Below are 21,924 nucleotides of genomic sequence, written 5' to 3' on the forward strand. Positions count from 1 at the left end.
TGTTGCTCATCGCCTGCCCTATCCATTTCTGTGTTTTTTACATGACTTTGGTGATTTGCTAAGATTTTCACAAATGAAAACCTTAGCGGAGCACCAGTCATATACAAAAATGCTCGAGTCGCCCATTGACTTCAATGGGGTTCGTTACTCGAAACGAACTCTCGAGCATCACTGAAAGTTCGACTCGAGTAACGAGCACCCGAGCATTTTGGTGCTCGCTCATCTCTAATAATTTTCTATAAGGCTGAAATCTCTAAATTCTTTGTCATTATGACACAGTTACATCTGTATCTCGATTATTTACTCCCTATTGAAACTGATCAGCATTGAAAAGATATTTAAGTCAATGACCTGATAAATGTATTCATGTCCTGCAAAGTATTAAATAGTAGTTACAACACTTTATTCAGACTTCTTAGTTGATCCTCCGATAAAATGGTGTCTGACATGTTAACAGTCAATTCAGAAAAGATCTTTACCTGGCTCGATTGCTCCTTCTGGTGAAATGCATGCGATTGTATACTTTCTTCCTGCACGTCTGGTTCTTTTGTTCCTGCAGTAAGCATTTTCAGAACCTTCATTGTAAAACTGCAAAAAAGACATTCTTGAAATATGAATCTTAGTCCAATGTGTCAGCGAATGAATCCGTGGCTCCATATGCTGAAGATAAAAATTTAAAATATTGGGACAACATATATTACTTTTCTGATTACCCTTCTCTCTCTTTTTTTTTTAATGCAGGTTTAGGTGTACGTCCTATCTTATGTCTGTTTTACCACGTATATACTTCATCAGAGGCGCAATCTTATGGATCACGTTTACCTTATTTTTCTTTATAGCTTCATCTAAAAGTTTAACAATATGTTGCTTTTAATTTGCTTTCTAGTTCCCCAAATGTTCATAAGTGCCATTGTCACTTGGATACTATTCATTTTGATCTGCTCATACTTGACAATTAACCGCTGATTTGCTAACTTGTCAAGTCTCAGCCAACAGATCATAAAAACCCAAGCTAGAGTTAGACGCATGCAAACCCATCAGAGTCATTCTACTAATTTGTCTGGATGGCTTTGTACTCTTCCCATACACCGCTCCGCTGGTTTTCTAGTTCCACCGCAAGATGCCAGCAATGAATTCGACACTAAGGACCTTTTGTGGATATGTGAATGGTAGACTCCTTCTATTTGGCCAGTGTTAGTATACCGTGACCCTTCCCAAATAAACAAGACCCTCATTGATGTTCCGAGGGGCCCTTGGCTGGTGCAGATGTGTAAGATCTTAGCCATGAAATATATATTGAAGGAAAACAAAAGAACTAAAGTAATATAATTGTGATAAAATGTAATGGCTAACTAAAAGAAAACTCAGCTTTTGGACAGCATTCTCTGTTCCATCCAACATAAAATGTTTGACTGTGTAAATATATTTCTTTGCTTTTCTTATATGGGGTTGAATTACATGAGTCTTTGATTACAGGAAACCAGCAGAATTCTGAATTTAACTTTAGAGATAAAAATCTGTGAATTGTAGGAGCTTAGTTATAGGGCTTCTTTCACGTTGATCATGCCTTATTAAATAGACAGCTGTTATTACCGGGGAAAACCGTGTCTGCCCATACATTGCTTCTAATGGTTTTCGCCAGAGTAGAAGCGACTTTATATAATGGTTCACTATTCTGTTTTATAGAGAGTCTTTGGGTAGACACCCTTATAGAGTACATGGATAAGGTTGTCTTTGAGGCAACTACCCAAAGTGGGCCATCAATATTCTACAAATATTTAAAAAATCTATTCATTTTGATGGAAAATCTAAAATGTACAGAGATGCAGAAGCAAGGATTGGACTCTTTCTGTATTTCAGTATGCTGAATGCTTTCTTGCCCCAGGAGAGAAGTGTTATCAGTGACTTGCAATATTGTATTCTTCTTTACCTACAAGAAAAAAAACTGCATGCAAGCTTGGATTGGATGATATACGGGAGAGTTGAGGGTGATAGCTGCTTGATGGAGAAGTTTTTTCATGTGTATGGCCTGAGAGATTTGCTGTTTGGTCACCTGTCTGATGGTGGGAAAAAAAAATAGATGTGTCTATGTGCTTTTTTTTTTTTTTCTTTCTTCTTTTTCTTTTGAGGCTGGAAGTACCTGAGCAAGTTATGACTGTAATTATCATCATTTTACAGCTCAAGATACATGCTGGTAATGAAATCATATCAGTATCTGACTTATAAACATGTATTGCTTTATATTCAACATCATTCCGTATAGTTTTTCAAAAAAAAGATAGATGTTTATAATAAAAAATGTTGTCTGTCTGTGATTTTTGGATAAGTTGTCCAGAAAAATTTGAGGTTGCCAACCCTGTTTGTAAGTCACATCAGTCGTCTTTTTGGATCCTACGGTATCCATCAAGGCACTGCATTTGCTTTATAATCTGCCTCACAATCATGAGAAATGAAAGTGGCATTGACATTGATTTCCTATTAATACTATGTAAATTTGTAATATCCATTTATATGGTTTGCTTTTTAATTCCTGTTGTAATGATGAGTTTGTTTTCCTTTCAGTTACGATGTCATCTTTGCTGGCGACCCAGAAGAGTTACTCACAAACTTTCAACAGTTCAACCATAAGGTTGTATTTGCTGCAGAGGGATTGGTATGGCCCGATAAGAGATTAGCTGACAAGTACCCAGTGGTGCGCAGTGGCAAACGATATCTTAACTCAGGAGGCAAGTAATTTGAATACATTTCTGTATATTGCATTTAAGTATTGGGATAGCAATGATTGGGGGGTCTTAATGATATATCCATGTGACACATGTTCCTTGTATCTAGTGTGGTATTCCTGCCTTTATACACAGATTGCTTTCAGCCTTCTCATCCATGGTCCCCAGTTAGGACCACAATCTAATATCCCTATCTCACATGTACACCCAAGTTAATTGACTGTTTACGGTTTTAAGAAATGTAAGCTCAGGGAGAACATTTAGAGCAAGTTTTTACCTATAGTTGGATTCAGAGACAAAACTTTTACTGCTGCAGGAATAAGCACTAAGCCACCATGCTGGCCAATGTCTATGGTATATATTAAATAGACCTCAGCATTTTTTCTTGTCTTATTGATTTTACAGTTGAATGATTTTCTTCCACTTTAATACATCATTTCACATAACTTGCAATGTAGTGCAAAAAGTTATTGTAACATGGTGTTCTTCTTCTAATTCCTTGGTATTTCAGTTCTATTATGTGACCTATTTAAATAGCCAGTAGTTTCCAAGTAATTTTCACTTCAACGCCAACATTAGAGCCTAAATGTCAGCCAATACAGTACACTGCTAAAGAGGGCATTTTAGCCTAAAGTCCTTCTAGACGGGCCATGCTTTTCCGTCCTACAATCGAGCCTTGCAAAAGGATGAATGGCCAGCCAACAAACTAGCAAATGCTCATTCAGTGGCTGATCGTCTTGTTTAGATGAAGATTAAAAACGCTTGCTCATCAGCTGCTCATCACCCCATGTAAACGAAGAGATGTGCTTCTGATCAGTGACATTTGTACGGGGACGAATCATGGTGTTAACGATCAGTTGTCCCCATGGAACAGTTAATTTGACCATGGAGAAGGCCGATTTGTGGTTGTAGGCAAGGGAAGTTGTCAGCCCGTGTAAAAGGAGAATTACTCTTTTTTTTTTTTTTTTTATTTATTTATTTATTTATTTTTTTTATATACTTCTTTGTTCTTCAGAGTCTACGGAGGCGAGTTCCAAATACTGTAATTTATTATATCCACTTATGGCAGACATTTGGAGACCAAGATATAGTAGAAGAAAATAGTAAAAATTCCCACTAAATGGACAATGTTGAGGATCTTTTTTTCCTTTTTAAAGGGAAATGCCTATTCAGATTGACAATTCTCTATTCCTTAACTTTTGCCTGCGTGCTATAAAGTGTCACAAGTTCTTCAGGCAAACAGGATGGCCTGTGGCAACTGAATTTGTTTTATATTTCTTGTTGAAGCATTGATGGATTTTTTTTATTAAGAATCTTGGATTTCTAGAAAAGTTTGACGTCGAATAAGATTTCTTTTTCAAATGCATGTTTGTTTAATGCTTCCAGACAAAAGCTTTGCCTTACATTTTGGGGTGCTTCCATATTTCGGAATATTTCTAATTAGTTTTTCTTGGCTTTCGTCATGTGCTTTCTGTCCGAAGGTCCATAAGGTGCCTTGAACTGATGGAAGAACAGGATCTTATGAAATAATAATACTTGGCTAACATATCACTTACGCTTTCTGGCCATTCTTATACTTAGTGGAAGACTAAAACTATACTTTCAAATTACCAAGTTCCCCTTAAATTACCACCTTTTCTAAAATTGCTGGGCAGGAAGAGCTAAGCTAGGTTTGGAACAGTGTCAAGTCTAAACAAAGTCCTAGTATTATGCGAGTACAAAGCTCACAATGCATAAGTGCACAGTCTGCAATCAATCCGCTCTGAACTGAGACACGTAGGCTTTTATAGCTGCCTGACTCTGTTTATCATGCTTCATTTGACTTTTTGGCGGGGTTTCCCAAATATGAAGCGTTTCTGAACTCTGCATAAACATTCATGACTTGGACCTTTTATATAGATTTTGTAATTTGCTACGTATTTAATGTTACTCATAGTATACACATACTGCTGAATTTGAAGTGTTATTCTAAAAATGTAAGGGAAAAGTAATTATTGTGTAAAATTATGTATTACATTTAGTACTTAATCTATGTAAATGAGTCTGTAAAATAAAGCAAGAAATAAGTATTTATAAGATTAACCACCAATATGTGACTGACAGCCGGCCTTCCGCTGCAACAGTGGGAATTGGTGGGAAGACAGAACCCCCACTGTTAATCCCTTAATGCTTTGATCAATGTAGATTGTAGCATGTAGAGTTCACAAAGGGAGTGCGCTCCCTCTGTGACATCATCAACTATGTAATCATGGAGGGCCCATGGGTTGTTATGGCAACTGGTTGCAAGATACTGGTGTCCAGGCTACCATGGCTTGTAATCGCTATTGTGATTGATAATGCATTGCAGTAATGCAGTACTACAATGCATTATAATGGCAATCATAAAAATGGTGTAAAGAAAAAAACAAATCAAAACACATCTTTTTTTGTGTACGGTCCTCCCTCTGTATAAAAAGCACAAAACCTACATATTTAGTATCATTGTACTCATAACAACCTGTACAATAAATGGAACATACTAATTATTCTGCTCGTCAAAAAAAGAAAAAAGCCTAAACTGAGGTAAATATTTGTTTTGCTAATTTTTTGCCTCCCCCCAAAAATGCAATAAGAGTGATTAAACAAGGTGTATGAACACCTTGGCTCTGAATTTCTCCTATTAGGAACTAACCGCATTTGAGCAGGATAGATTAAGGCAGTTTAAGAAAAATTGTGAAGCCTGGACTTGACTCGTTCAGAGTAAGCAGAAAGGACACCCAATCTAAGATATGCACACGAGCTTTCAATTGGCGTATATAAGCCTGTCACTCCTACCAAGCTGTGAAATGGACAATTTGCCTCACAAGGAGGTGCCTCCCTCTTCCACCCCCACTTCTTTCTATCCACCCTCCGTTCCCTTCACCGAAATCTTTGTTATATTGTTTTTGCATTTGATGACTTGTGCATTACTAATTGAAAACTAAATAAAAACCGGTTTAAAAAAAAACTAAACGTGTATGTACTGCAAAATGGTACAGATCTAAAATCTGCTGCTCAGAATGCAAAAGATAGGCTGTCACAGAGCCCCGTACATGGAAAAATAAAAAATATTATAGGACTTTGAATGCAACAATGTAAAATAATAAATATTCCACCCCCACGCCCTTCCCCAAAAAAAGGGTTTTTATTGTGTAAAAGTGTGAAAAAATGAATTTTGGGATCATCATGGTCATACCAGCCTGCAGAAAAAATGTATTATGTCATTCATGCTGTAAGAAAAAATAGTAGAATTTGTTTTATTCACCCTGCCCTCCTAAAGAAATTAAACATTTTGCAAAACAGAATGCCCAAAATTGGTACCAATTGAAACCACAGTTTGCTACACAAAAAAAACCAAGCCATCATATGGCCATATCGAAAAATAGTTATGGCTTTTGAAAAATGGATTTAGAAATCTCAAAAATCAATGAAGTAAAGTTATGTCTATCAAATTTTATCGACAGAAATAAATGCTTTTACTGTGAAAAAGCATTAAAACAACAAATGAAAAAAAAAGTATATGAATTTGCTATTGACCTTTTAGAATAACGGTAGTATGTAAATTACACTGCATGGTGAAAGCTTTAAAAAGGAAAATTTTCAAACACTGAAAATGACATTTCTTTTACGTTCTTCTACAAGCACAGCTGCTCGAGGTATTGGAGAATTATGCACAGGCCTTAGGTCACTCGCATTTTGCTCATCTGTGCTGCTCTTTTTTTTTTTTGCGCACATAGATGCACAAAAAACACGCTCGTATGACCCAGCTCTAAAGGAAATATGTCACCAGGTTCATGCTGCCTAAACCATAGACAGCGTGAACCAAGGATAAGTATGCACATTGCACCTGTATATATTTGCTGTTGTGAAAATTGAATTAAACTTTCTATGTGTGATTGTAACATTGATATAAGTGATTACAATATCAGAGCAGTAGGATAATTTATTGCAGAAAACTGACCTCTTAAAGGGAGGCTTTAGTATCTTGCTGGGCCACCTCTAGCTTGGAAGCAAGATGTGAAACATGGAGGCATACAGGTTCGGTATGGCATCCTGCGGCATATCAGTCTGCATTTGTTGTAACTGAGCCTCTAGATTGTGCAGACTTGTAGACTTATGAAGTTGGCATCCCAGATGGCCCCATGCGTATTCTATTGGTGATAAATCTAGTGATTGGGCAGGCTACAGTAGTGTGGCAATCTTGTGGGTACATTCCTGTGACCCCCTTGCTGTGTGCGGCTGAGCATTATCCTACTGGAAAATGCCTCTTGGAAGCCGCCATGAGAAGAACATATGTGGCTGTAGGATGTGCTGAACATATCACTGAGCTGTCATTGTCCCTCGTAGCACTACTAGGGGTGACTGACTATCATATGTGATGGCCCCCCAGACCATCACACCAGCAGTGGGGGCAGTGTGCCACTGCACAGTAAAGTCAGGATTAAGGTGCTCATCCCTAGGACTCCAGCCACAAACACAGCTGTCATCAATGCCCAAATTAAACCTGGATTCATCGCTGGAGACAGCCTGGTTCTACTCCATAGCAGTCTAGTTTCATCATTCATAACACCACTGAAAATGGAGGTGAAGGTGGGTGTTAAAGGCAATACATGTAGTGGGCGCCGTGAAACCAGATTCCTTCAGCCAAGTGCCTTAAAATGGTTCCGACAGAAACAAGGGACCTGTAACATTGGTGTCATCTGTCTCTAGTTGGTGGAAAGCTAAGCAGTTGGAGCTGCTCATGCTTGTTGGAGGATCAGACATTCTTCTCTACATCCACTCTCTACATCTCATGCATCCACTGGTCCCAACACAACAGTTTAGGTGGTGGGAAATTCATCAATCCAACCATCCAGCTTCTCCTATTCAAATAATATGCCCCTCTCAAACTGTGTTAACAGAGCAAAATCCTTTTGATTTACGTCAGTTACGACTAGTGCTCAACACAAGCGGAAAAAGTTGTCCTCTACACGCAAGGAGCCTCTGAGATACTTTTTATAGGCCAAGGGTGTGACCATTTTAAGGGCCTTGGGTGGCAAGACCTTTCATCTAATCACTCCTCAACTCTAATCATTTGCATATCTGCTTGAGATGGAACTGCATGCTGAGTTTTGCAGCAAAACGACAACTTCTTATAGGTGTTAGATTTTAATTTGATTTTTTGACAGAATGTACTTTAAAGTTTAACTCAGAAGGGAGCTCTGAGTCATGGGGGCGAGCCGTGCCGGGCCTTTCCTTGCTTGCAGCTTGTAAAGTGACAGCTCTCTGCCTTTACACGAGCAGCGTACAATGTGCATACCTACCTCAGGCTCATACTGCTGGTGACAGGAATCCTTTAAAATGATGTGAATATGTGATTTTTATATAACATGATGCAAGTGAATGATGGGACAGCTGAGGTTGTGCTATCATGTTCTGAGTTCTTGTGCATGAAGCTTCTCATAACTAGTTTTATAGGAAACCTTTTTCTACAACCAGCCAAGATCTTTTAACATCATTTAGAGATCCTAAATTTAAAACTATAAACAAGTCTATAAACTTTAAAGAGTCTACCAATGCACTTGTTGCCCTGGTTATTCTCCAGTGTCTTACTGTAACCTCAGGTTATGTGATCAGGGCCAATTTTTTTTTTCTCCCTCTTCGTTGGTAGCCAGTGTTTACATCTAACATTTCTTGTGTCATGTTTTCCGAGTCCACCCATTTGTGTGCATGAGAATGTAGCAGCCAACACAACCACAATGCCTTTCCCTGTATGCCAAGGAATATGTAGAATATGTAGACTTTGCAATGAGAGGGGTGTTCTACACCCACCTCGTGTCAACTACAAAGCGAAGTGGAATAAATGTAAAACTTAATTTACATTGTAGCATCTCTGTCTAAAATAATGCACTTTTCAGGGATTTTCCATGATGATATAAAGCAAGAACACATTCATTCTAAAGTGCAGAGTGTTAAGGCAGCAGTATTCAGTCCTAAGCTCTCACTCACGACCTGAAGGTTGCAAGTTCAATCCTCGCATGGTTCGGGTAGCCGGGTCAAGGGTGACTCAGCCTTTCATCCTTCTGAGGTCGGTAAAATGAAAACCCAGTTTGCTGGGGGTAATAAGTAAAAATATTACCTTTAAAGCGCTGTGGATAAGTTGGTGCTATACAAAATAACAAGTCCCTTATCTGCATCTTATAGTCCGAGAAATACTGTAGTCAAAATAGACACTGACTGGTTTTAACAAGTGTGTGTAATAAAATACTCTTGGGTTTTCCAGCATATAAGTATTTTGTCTATTATGAGGTAAAGTAATAATATCATGCTTTCATTCCAGGAATTATTGGATATTTAGCACATGTAAAGCAAATTGTTCAGCAGTGGACATTAGAAGATAATGATGACGATCAACTTTTCTACACCAAAATTTATATTGACCAGCTTCAGAGGGTAAGAAACCAAATGTATGGAATGTCAGAGAGGTTTAGGTGGGATATAGTATACTTTATAGTCCAAGCCTTAAAGTGATTATCTGGCCATTCATGCCAAGATTTCTGGGACCTTAATTGGACTAATGATTTTTAGCAATATATGCTCTTACACACACACACACACACACACACACACACACACACACACACACACACACACACACACACACACACACACACACACACACACACACACACAGATGTACTTCTGAGGCCCATGTTGGTCTTTGTTTCTGTTTGTGCATGATGACGTGACCCTAGGGCAGTGATGGTAAACGTTTTAGAGACTGAGTGCCCAAACTGCAACTCAAAACCCACTTATTTATTGTAAAGTGCCAACATGTCAGGGGGCGGGGCTTATCACGTATGATTTTTTACCTCCGTCGTTCTTAAAAGGACAAGGCTGTTTCAAAATAGCCTGGGGGCAGATTTTGACTTCTTTTGGATGCAGAAATGCTGTGGAATTTGCCACAAAAATTTCCGCTGAGGACATTCTGCAGCATTTCCACCTCGTGTAAACATATGCCAGCAGTGATATTGCCCCCCCCCCCCCCCCCCGAGTGGCCCCAGCAGTAAGGGTGACCCCCCCCAGAGCAGCTGCAGCGCTAATAGTGACCCCCCCCCCCCCCCAGAGCGGCTTTAGTGGTTACAGTGACCCCGCACAGCGGCCCCAGCGGTAATAGTGACACTGCACCGTGGCCCCAGTCGTAATAGTGACACCACACAGTGGTCTCAGTGGTAATAGTGACATCCCACAGTGGCCCCAGTAGTAATAGTGACATCCCACAGTGGCCCCAGTAGTAATAGTGACATCCCACATCAGCCCAGTAGTAATAGTGACATCCCACAGCAGCCCCCAGTAGTAATAGTGACATCCCACAGCAGCCCCCAGTAGTAATAGTGACATCCCACAGCAGCCCCAGCGGTAATAGTGATACCCCACAGTGGTCCCCAGGAGTAATAGTGACATCCCACAGTGGCCCCCAGTAGTAATAGCGACATCCCACAGTGGCCCCTGTAGTAATAGCGCCCCCCCCCCCCCCACACACACACACACACACACACGCCTCCTCTGCTTGGCGCTGTTGCTGCCACTGATCCCAGGAGCACACTGTGACGTGCTGCCGGACACCTCCTTCCTTTCCCGCTCTCGCGGAACCAAGTAGGAGATGTCAGAGGAGGGGGGAGGAGGATCCCGGCTGCACACTGACATCACAGTGTGTGCCAGGATCAGTGCTACTAGCAGCGCTGCTGAGTGAATACCAGCAGGGGAGCTGCAGCACCCCTGCCAGTAATTACTAATGTGGTGAGCGGCCGACTACGGCGAGTGCCAGCTGGGAAGGCTTTGAGTGCTGCCTCTGGCACGCATGCCATAGGTTCGCCACCACTGCCCTAGGGGCTATTCTCTACCCACAATTATAATGTTTCATAATCTATATATCCTCATTGCAAGGAGCATTGATTGGTCACCAAGGACATATGAAGAACCTTCAGTGTTTCTTATGCTCAATTCATTCACCTAAAGTGCCTTGTAATTGGAGTTCTCTTTTAACCCCTTAAGGACCAAAAACTGTAAATATACGACGCTTGTTCCTAGGCTTTAATCCGCACCGATAGCAGATGTGCGGCGCGGGATTAAAGTCTCTGCTCCTGCAATTAAGCAGAAGCAGGTCGAGTCCTCAGTTATTAGATACAGCAAAGGACCAACAGGAGAAGGGAAAATTGGTTTTTAACCACTTCTACCTTCTCCTTCCCCAGGTACATAGCGCTCAATGAGTGTTATGTACTAAAAAGTGACTGCAAAGTGCGCTCTATTAGAGCAGAACTGCAGGGTCCTAGCAGACCCTGATAAGCTCTGTGAATCACTGATGGCACTACAGGGGAACGTTTTTCCCTGTAACTGGGACTCCTATGGATGCTCAGCTACAGTGGCAAAAGTGTGAAATAAAAAGAAAAAAAATGTGACTCTACCCCAGAGATCTTATGTAACATCATGGGGATCATAGATGGTAAAACAAAAATAATTACAAAAATAAGTTTGAAAAAAAACCCGAAAATGCATAAAAAAGAACATAACCCAAAATTGTCGCCGCATGCCCTGTAATCCAAAACTATACATATTATATAAAAATGTCCGAAACAAAATTGGGGACCCGTTCCCATACTGTATTTTAGAGTGAATACACTAATAAAAAAAATACAACTATAAATTAAACCATTTTTACCCCCAATAATACTAAAAAAAAACAGGAAAAAGTCAGTGAAGAAAATGTAAAAAAAATGTAATGTAAAAAATAGCCCTATATGTCATGAGGAAGAAATGCTGCAAAAATAATTTTGGTAATGTAAGGGGGAAAAAAAAGGGCATAAAAATCCCTAAAGTGTCGGGTACTTAAGGACCAGGCTGTTTTGGTCGTAAAGGGGTTACAGTCTGTTAAATTTGACACCAATTTCTCCATGTAAATGTGAATGATAAGTCAGGAAGAAATACGTCTGTGCTTTTTGCCTGAGTTGAACAGGATGAAGGAGAATTAAATAAACTATGTAATAAAACTGAGCTGTCTTTTCCTGCAACTGCTGCCAAATCAAGACTCGCCTTTCTACCTTGAGGCTCACCATATGGTGTTTTCACTTGCCTCTCCTGTAAGATCCAGGCTGGATAGCATTCTTCACGCAGTAACCTTAAGCTATTTTACGTTCGGAGAAGACTATACACTGCCACTGCAGAATATTCACTAGCTTCCACTTCCAGTTAGGCAATCTAAGGAGCACCCGCCAGCATTCCTGGTATGCCTACCATAGTAAGTACTTGGGGCCCTTCTACACTGAAAGAGTAAGCTGCGTTTCCAGGGGATGGAAATCCTGCGTCATATCCACAGTGGGACCGTAAGGAAATTCTCTGAGATTTCTGCAGCGCAAAGGCAGCTTCAAAACCCGCGCCGTTCGACTTAGCCGCAGCGGACTGTCCGCTTGCGTGTGGAGGACAAGATTTTTGCAAATCTTGTCCACTTTGCTGCTTAATCTCGGGTTTAAGATTGCAGGCGGAATTTCAGTGTGGGAAGTCTGCACGGAAATTACATGGCAATTCCGCCCCGTGTGAACCCAGTCTTATCATTAAGTTTCTCATTGGAATGCGGGAATGTGAACGATAATCATTTAGCGTACGTGCCTGTATGATCTGAACCACGAACAATATTTGGTCGTTCAGTTTCTGCAGAAATAAAAATTAAACTATGATTGGCCCGTGTAAACAGGTGGTAGGTCATTTATGAATGACTGCCTGTTTACTGTGAATGGAGGCGGGCAGACAGAACAATCCCCATTCCATTTCACCTCCATTCACTGGGAGATAATCATTCTAGTATAAAAGCACAGGAAACCTGTGCTATTTACTAAACTAGAAGTGTCATCAATGCTGAAAGGTCCTCTTTAATGGATGGCCTGAGCTACCAATGATGAACCCTTTAGTACTTGTCCCAAAACAGAATGCCACAAATGTCGTTGAGCAGGAAATGACACATAAGGTATTACTAGTTGCATCTAATAGCTAATTCGATCTGCCGCCCAGGATCCCCACTGATCACCCACAAGTGACCAATACTGAGGATAGGTCATCAATTGTCCAGTCCTGGAAGACCTCTTTATTAGATCAGCCATAATGATTTATTAAAAGTACTCATTCATGTTGAAAGATTGTGTGTTTTGGTTTTTTTAATCAAAATAAATACCAGATATTAGCTTCTTTCGGTCAACAATTTATAATGTTTTTATGTTGATGTTCTGACGAAGTTTCAAGGCATAGTACTGATTCCTGCCTGCTTCACTTAGGCTGTCACCCTCGGTATGTTCATTGGGTGATGTCATGAACTGCCAAATCATGTGTATTAGGGACGACTTCATCTGTGTATAGCAGGTTCTTAGAGAATAGTGCCTGACCGATCACAAATAATTGAAGTTATTGGGGGCTGGAAGATAAACCTGCAGAGTTGCTTGCTTGCAGAACACTTTGTTTAATCTCTTTGGACAGGGATGCACGACATGCAGCCTACAATGCCATTCCGTGCGGTCCCAATTGCTTTGGCACAGAAATTTCTATGCTTGGCTGCTCCCATGTAGATTCCATGTTAGGGTGAAGAAAAGTGGCACATAGGGCAGCAAGAACAGGCAAGTACTAATGGTGCACTGTGTAGCCATGTCTGGGTCCCCTATACATTAGGACAAGCACTAAGGGTGCACTGTGTAGCCTTGTTTGGGTCCTCCAATATATTAGGACAAGTACTAAGGGTGCACTGTGTAGCCATGTCTGGGTCTCCTATATTCTAGGACAAGTACTGAGGGTGCACTGTGTAGCCATGTTTGGGTCCTCCAATATATTAGGACAAGTACTAAGGGTGCACTGTGTAGCCATGTTTGGGTACTCCAATATATTAGGACAAGTACTAAGAGTACACTGTGTAGCCATGTTTGGGTCTCCTACATTCTAGGACAAGTACTAAGCATGCACTGTGTGGCCATGTCTGGGCCCTCTATATATTAGGACAAGTACTGAGTGTGAACTGTGCGGCCATGCATTGGTCCCCTATATATTAGGAGAATAAAGTCTCTTGACTTGTTTGGCACTCCAGAAATGAGTATGAGTTATAGGTATCACATATGCATGCAGCTCTCTTCATTGTAGTTTGTAGGACTTATGCCAGGCCGTTACCTCGACATCAATCATCTACAATGGAGAGCTACATGCATGGTCTCCTTTCTGGAGTGCTGATTGGGGTGAAGATGACCACCCCCCCCCCCCCCCCCCCATTCTCCCAATAGGTCTGAGTCCTGGAAGTGGAACTTTAATTCATTATGGCATATAGTATACTTGGGATAAATGTCTCAGATAGGAATACACTTGCGGCCCCTTTGAAGTAGTTCAGTATGGCAATGTGCACCTCAGGCCAGAAAAAGTTGTGCACCCCGTATTAGGAGATTGGGAATCAATGAATATTAATTTAATTGATTACTATTGGATGTAGAAGACTTTTTTTTTTTTTTATCCTGGCATGTGTATGTAAGCACACCTGCCAAGCCTCTGGTCGCTCCATTCTATTCTGAGACTTTTATTCGTCTCTCTCACAGTCTTGGCAATTATCTTTCTTCCTTTGCCAATTCCAAGGTTATAACTGTTTTGAGAAAGTAACCAATGTATTACAATGCAATGGAAAATGTCAGAAAACATGGTTTTAAGCACATGCTGTATCCCTTTTTTTTAACAGGAACGCATAAACATCACCTTAGATCACAAGTCTCGAATTTTCCAAAATCTAAATGGAGCTGTTGGTAAGGCAAACTGTTTTCCTTTCATTGCAGTAGAATGGTAATTGCTGGTTTACTGTGGGCACAATGCATATTTTAACAAAATATAATGGTTCAACGGAGAACAATAGCCCTGTTGTGCATTCCGCTCACATTGCCGGAAAATGTTTCTCCGTACAAAAGTTTGCAGCTGTTTTTAGAATTCAATAGAATGCCCGTCCTAACTTGCATAAGTCTAGATGGGAATTTACTGCTTTAGTGGGTGCTATGCCCAACAATAAATTTTTAGCATGAAGTGTTTATAAAATAAAAATAAATTTTGGCTGCAGAAAACAAAAAAAAATAGTCTAAAGTTTTATAATTTATCAAAACCAACTTCTGTGTTTGTGAACCATTTGTTAGTAAAAGTAATGCAAACTTTCTCATGCAAAGAATAAGCACAATAGGAAAGCATGTACAGCTATTTTTTTTTAATTTAACTACATATAGGTCGGTGTTTCCCAACTCCAGTCCTCAGGGACCCCAACAGGTCATGTTTTCTGGATTTCCTCAGTGTTGCACAGGTGATGTAATTATTGTCAGTGCCTCAGACATCGCCACAGGTGTTCTTACTATAGGATATCCTGAAAGCATGACCTGTTGGGGTCCCTGAGGACTGGAGTTTGGGAAACATTGGTTTCATTCACACTGAGAAAAGACCAAAAGATGAAGAGAATGCTACTGCATGTGGGTGATAGTCGTTGTGGCAATCATATAACGAGTGGAGTGCATGAATCCTAGTCTAAGGACTCCTTCACATGGATGTATTTGCATGCCTAAAATTTGCGAGCACAATACACAGAGCACTTTGATTTTAATGGGTTCATTCTAATTTTCTGCTTTGTTTGTTTGTTTGTTTTTTTTTTTGCGCATTTGCACACCCAGGGTCCCTATAGAAGTCTAAGAGAGAAGGCGCAAATGCAAGCACAGATTTACAAAACAAAGCATAATTCTGTGAAAAATCTGGTACTCATTAGGCTAAATAGCCATTTAAATTGGGTAATGTTCGTCTGCACTGTGAAAATGAACATGCCCTGACAAGGTTAAAAAAAAAACTAAACGTAAAATACAATGATACGCAAGCCACAAAAATCTGGTATACACCATAAAAACCTTGCACATAGTGCAAATATGTTGCTCGTAGGTGTGGCAAAAAACGCATACGCCTGTCTGAAGGAGCTCTAATTTAATACGACTCTTGCACAATACACTTCTAGCATCGTGCAGTAGCTCAGAACCTCACTGCACCACAGACATTGGCAACTCTTTGTATTCAATGTTACATTAAATTGGAGTATAAATGCAAATTTTTTTACAAGATTTACAAAATATGTGATTCACATATAATTCCAGATAGGACCTCATAAAGTAACAGTGAATGTTGCTCTTTCCTATATGTACATCAGGATTAATTCTTGATCCTCTTCCTCCATCCTTCCTTACAGATGAAGTCGTATTACATTTAGAAAATGGGAAAGCAAGAGCACAAAATACTCAGTATGACACCTTGCCAGTTCTAATACATGGAAATGGTCCAACAAAGGTAAAATCGGAAAATACTGCATGCTTGGAAAAATATCAAAATAAACTGACACCATTTAAGCGCATCATATACCTCGTTGTAAGGGGGTTTCAGTTATGTAGCATGTATGACAGCTGGTATCCAACAAATATTCAAAAACTTCTAACAATTGTACCACAGTGGGGGTGCTAAAATTTGTGTAAATCTGGTCTTGGGAACAATACAACAATTTTAGTCTTTTCATGTTTTGATTAGTTTAAAAATGTATCAGAGGGTACTGGTGTATCTTGACGTCACCAGGAAGCCGTGTTTGACCAGGCTTAGATGCAGGAACGCCCCTGTCACACTCCTAGTTCCCGATTGGCGGACATTTGTAAGGTCCTATCAGTACAGTGGGTAGAGACTTTTGGCTGTCCTAGAGGGTTACGGTTAAAGGGATTATTGTTCTAACGGGAGAATAATCCCTTACCCTAACTGTTCAGCACAGGCAAATATCTCTACACACAATATGTAGCAGCTGTCCCCCTGGTATCTGCCTCTGCAACCTGCACTCCCCCTTCTGTCTGCCCTCCACAAACTGCTGCTTCCGGACAGAAGGGACATGGACACCGGGGAGCAGCAATAGTGTCGCCGCCGCTCAGGACAGAAGGGAGCAGCGGGGAAGCGCAGGTAAACAAAGTTGCGAAGGTGACATGTGGGGCCGCCTGGGGAGCCTGGGACACTCACATGAGCTGCAGCGGAGAAGCGCCGGGGAACCCAGTCACGGAGACTACTTCTGGGGCTGGCCAGGGAGCCTGCCATACTCACATCTACAGCATCGGTCAACAGACGGACTGCACTGTGCTTCCCTCCACTGCCTCGGCAAACCGTGCATGTCCTGTTGACTGACAGGAGAAAAGGGAGCATCGGGGAAGGTCCAGCCAATGTACAGCAGCGTGCAGCAAAGAACAGGGTCAGAGAGTCTGCAACACTGACAGCAGCAGTGAGGAGAACTATTGCCCGGGAGCTGCGATGGGAGGATCATAGTCCCCTTCCAGGATCTGCAGGGGAGCCTTCTTTTCAGCCAATGAGGTACAGGGGGCATCACCAAGCTGTCAGTGCTCTCTCCAGCACTACTTCCTGGTGGCGTCAAGGTACACCAGTACCGTATGAGAGAAAAGTAACACCACATTTTACTTCTAAAGAAACTACAGCTATTGCTACAAGATGGAATGAAGGTGATACATTTTACTACAGACATGTCCACCCTTACCTTAGCTCTAATCTGGATGAAGGGGTTGTCTGGGTTCTACGAAAATTGATGACCGATCCTGATGGTAGGCCATCAATATCTGTTATGTGGGGTGCGACTCTCGGGACTCTCATTGATCAGCTGTTTGAAGAGGCTGCGGTGCTCTTGTGAGTGTGTTACATCCACTTATATTCTGGTTCATACTCATAATGTCATACTTTTCATAGCAGCTGTTCCGAGAACTGCAGTATTGTCTCATTCACTTCAATGAGACAATACGGTTGGTGATCTGGCACTTGGATGGAAACCTTCTTACAGTATGTTTGATACCAAATGAAAAATTAAAGGGGTTGTCCCGCGGCAGCAAGTGGGTCTATACACTTCTGTATGGCCATATTAATGCACTTTGTAATGTACATTGTGCATTAATTATGAGCCATACAGAAGTTATAAAAAGTTTTTTACTTACCTGCTCCGTTGCTAGCGTCCTCGTTCCCATGGAGCCGACTAATTTTCGCCCTCCGATGGCCAAATTAGCCGCGCTTGCGCAGTCCGGGTCTTCTGCTCTCTTCAATGGAGCCGCTCGTGCAGAATGCCGGCTCCGTGTAGCTCCGCCCCGTCACGTGCCGATTCCAGCCAATCAGGAGGCTGGAATCGGCAATGGACCGCACAGAAGAGCTGCGGTCCACGGAGGGAGCAGACCCCGGCGGCCATCTTCAGCAGGTAAGTATGAAGACGCCGGACCGCCGGGATTCAGGTAAGCGCTGAGCGGTTTGTTTTTTTAACCCCTGCATCGGGGTTGTCTCGCGCCGAACGGGGGGGGGGGGGGGGGGGGGGGGGTAAAAAAAAAAAAAAAAACCCGTTTCGGCGCGGGACAACCCCTTTAAAGAATTTCACAGATTTTCGCTTATTAGATGCTCCATGCCCAAAGTGGCAAAAGGCCTGAAAAAAGCAAGGCCATTTTTTCAATTATATCATAAGACCTGCACATCTAAATTGCTGATATTACTGGCAAAGTGGAGGGGCTTATGAAGAAATTGCCCCCCTCACCCCCATCCCCCTTCAATGATTAATATTTATTGCTCCATTGCAGTTTCGCAATGTAGCGCAGCATTAGCTTTCTGCCCTGGCAACTGGTTTCCGCTTGGTGTGAGCCACTTGTACATTAAAAGAGATGATTGTTGGAAACTTTTGTATTGCTGTCTATGTCAATACCACAACATGTTTAGTACATCAAACATTTTGTGGCACTTGTAATCCTCTCATTGACCCCTCTCGCACTATGTTTAATCTGTGTGAAAAAGTTAATGGCATTAGTACATTTCCTACAACACTATGGCATGGATGCAAAGCTTCTGCTTTTATTTTATGAGATCTTTTTTAACCTTTCCATCAAAGTGAGCCAGGACATAAGTGCTGGACCACAAGATACATATCCGCCTGCCAAAAATAGGGAGCAGATGTAGGAAGCAAGTAGACTGGTGAGAAGGAAAAAGTTTTAATGAAGGTCTATGAAGAATTGGATCTTCAGAAGGAAATAGTTCAGTCTGTGACAGTTTCTTGGGGCATTATATAGTACGTGCAGCAGTGAAGTACATCACTTTCTCAGGACCTTTTTTTTCCCTATTTTGTAAGCCTTTGTAAATTATTCAGGAAACCAGAGAGTTGGTATAATAATGTTTGTTTGGCATTGATAGTCAATGATTTGTGCTGTTTCTTCAGTCACTGTCTGAAATTAAATCCCCTAATGTAAAGTCTGAGAACACATTGAACCACGGTGTACCTTGTTCTTGTGCAAATGAAAGGCACGGAACAGTGAGATGTATTTTTCATTTGGAAACATTGTGTCATAAATACCTTCTTCTTCACCCCCCCCCCCCCCCCCCTCCCCTGAGTGACTCGCCGGTTGTTTTTAGGGCTGATTCTCCATCTCGGATTCTGAGTAGTGAGGTTACATATACCAAAGAATTCTGTGACTCCACATAAATAGTTTAGTTTTTTTTTTATTTTACCTCTCACGCTTGTGCTGCAGTGACCTGATTGGTGGTAGTCAAGTTAAATGTCTGCTCATATGGTTTTCAATTCCCCCATGAGTTGGTTCAGTTAAGTATCAAGGAAAGAAAAGGAAACTATGAAAGAAAGAAAAAGTGTCTTAAAAAAGACGGGCCAGACTGTCAGGGACTGATGTCATCTGGAAGGCATTTACTGCCTTTCCTGCTTACATTAGTTTGTGGTTATGGTCTCATCATCTGATTTAGTACTTTAATAGTCCCTATGAATAAGGTTAGAAGACGTTATAATAGTATTAAATGCAACACCTTTAAATTGTTGTTAGTGTGCTATGTTTATTTGACTTGGTAGCGTTCATTAAAATGATGCTCAGCCCCGTCCCCCTAAAACAAAATAAAACAAATTGAGTCGAAGTTACAAGAAGTATCCTATTTGTGGGAGGATCATGAAATTAAAGGCCATGGTTATGCAAACAGGCACTATTCTAAGGTGTTTCATGATAATGCCAAACGTTAAACATATAGCAGAAGATCCCAGTTCTACACAAGCAGACAGTGTAGGTGATTACAATACAGTTTTTTTGAGGGTCACAAGAGACCTCTTCTGACTGTTTTTTTTTTTTTCCTTTTCTTCTGGCCCAGACCACTATGACAATGTCTCCTGATGATTACGGAGTTTGCTCCTGAGTCATATTTGTCCTCTCGCTTATGTAGCAATCACCAGCCTCTGCAGCAGAAAACCTCAGACCAGACCCCTAGGTTAATTCACCTTAGGCCATGTCTGTATTTACTGTATATATCAGGATTATTTAAAGGGGCTATTCAGCTTTCAAAATTTTGTTAGCCTATCCTACATTTAGCCAATATTTAAAAGCTAGATGACCCATTTAACTCTTTCCAGTCCAAGTTTGAATTCAGTGTTCTCTAAAAGGCTTTCTCTTTTTGCTGTTATATAACGGTGCCATCAGCTGGCTACAGCCAGCATGTGTGTGCCAGAGAGGCTCCGACAGCAGAGTGGCTGGCAATAGACGGTAAGAATACCCTGTTGGACATCTTCTGGAATTGGTGCTGTTCAAGCTTTAATCAGAATGCAGTAAGACGTCAGACAGTGGATTGGAAAGGGTTACAGGGAATCTTCATTAGTTCTTTATATTTCTGCTCATTTTGAGCTGAACAGTCCAATTGGCTGTTCTATCTGTGTTATGAGCGTACATACAAGGGTAGTTGTTAATCACTGATAGGCCCACCTATTGGACTGTTCTGCTCCAGCCGGAGGTTGTGTCACAGAGCCGGCTGAATATACCGGAAGAAAAAGCGTTGCATACAGCTTTTTTTTTTTTCCTCCCTCCAAAAGCCAGGTAACTGGATGGAAAGCGTCCGGACCCCATTTTAGTTAACGGGGTCCATCCGGCGCTGTTCAGTACCATCAAGAGATGGAGCCGTTTGGTCATAGGGATCCCCCTTTCCTGCTCCCCGAATGGAGCAGGAAAGCAAAATCCCCAGCGCCGATGTAAAACCAACCTAAACCTCTTCTGTTTTAAGGGTGGAAAATCAACTTATCACATGTTAAGAATGTATATTTATTATGTACTATAAATCCCAAACTTATAAGTTTTTTAATTTCTTAGAAAATCTCCTAAACTGCTGCTGGGCTTCTCTACTGTAGTGGTGTGACCTGGTTGTGACCACAGTTTGTCAGTTCATGCATATGCTGCCATGATTGATGTGTGCATGTTGATTTGTGCAGTGGAGTTTTCAGATATGTGGCTTTGAATGCTGGTTTTAGTCTGCCGTGTAATCCTTGCTGAATGAGTCTTAGTTATCACCACATTAATGTAGGAAATCTTGGACAGCAGCTCAAAGATTGCTTCCAGATGAGACACACACAGAGAGTCTGTAGGATGCGTGCACTTCTGACCATCCGTTCTGTGTCCTTGTGCCCACAAATGAGATGATCCTATTCCAGCCAGAGCAGAACGAGACAAAGGTGGTTGTTTGTGAATGCAGAACACATATTTCTAAAATGACTCTTTCGACCCCAGAAGGTCTTACTGAGTTTAGAGGATAGGCTTTTTTCTTTCCTGCTGCTACATTTTTGCCAGCATCCAGGAAAATAAATACTTGATTCCTTCTAGGATGGTGATTTATTCTGACACGTTTTATAATGCAACAAGAACAGGATCCAGCATCCATAGAATCATGGCTTTGTAGAGGCATATTAAAATCCAAACTTGAAGGATGTACAATGGTGTAACCAACTGACGCGTTTCAAGCTGTCACAGCAGCTCTTCACCATAGGATAAGAACATGGTGCCTACATGTGCATCCTGCAGGCGAGCTAGTTCATTTTCTCTATACAGTCCAAGGTGCCATCCACAAGATATTTCCATAGTAGTATTGGTTTACCTTTTAAAATGTTTTGCTTCTACAGCTCTTCTTTTCTTTAACTCCCATGTAAAATGAAGTTTACAGGCCATGTAGTGCCTTCAATGGTGGTTCTACCCTTGTGGTGGCTCCAGAAAAGCTTCTGCTATGAAACATTCAAACTAGAGACTTATAAAATGGCTTGTAAATCTTTGTAAAGAAATGTTTAGTGTCGGGTGTACAGAAG

The 21,924-nt window shown here is 41.2% G+C and overlaps 1 protein-coding gene across 2 annotated transcripts in view; it reads left to right on the forward strand.

The window, feature by feature from the left end:
* The window catches only part of PLOD2 (procollagen-lysine,2-oxoglutarate 5-dioxygenase 2), a 140,743-nt gene that overhangs the window by 78,135 nt on the left and 40,684 nt on the right, over positions 1–21,924 (forward strand). For both annotated transcript variants that reach the window (XM_066599346.1, XM_066599356.1), the window contains exons 4-7: positions 2,563–2,726; positions 9,061–9,173; positions 14,473–14,536; positions 15,997–16,094. In XM_066599346.1, the coding sequence (XP_066455443.1) occupies positions 2,563–2,726; positions 9,061–9,173; positions 14,473–14,536; positions 15,997–16,094 (439 nt within the window). The remainder of the gene's footprint in view (positions 1–2,562; positions 2,727–9,060; positions 9,174–14,472; positions 14,537–15,996; positions 16,095–21,924) is intronic.

The sequence above is a fragment of the Eleutherodactylus coqui genome, chromosome 1, assembly GCF_035609145.1.
Source record: "Eleutherodactylus coqui strain aEleCoq1 chromosome 1, aEleCoq1.hap1, whole genome shotgun sequence".
Lineage (NCBI taxonomy): Eukaryota > Metazoa > Chordata > Amphibia > Anura > Eleutherodactylidae > Eleutherodactylus > Eleutherodactylus coqui.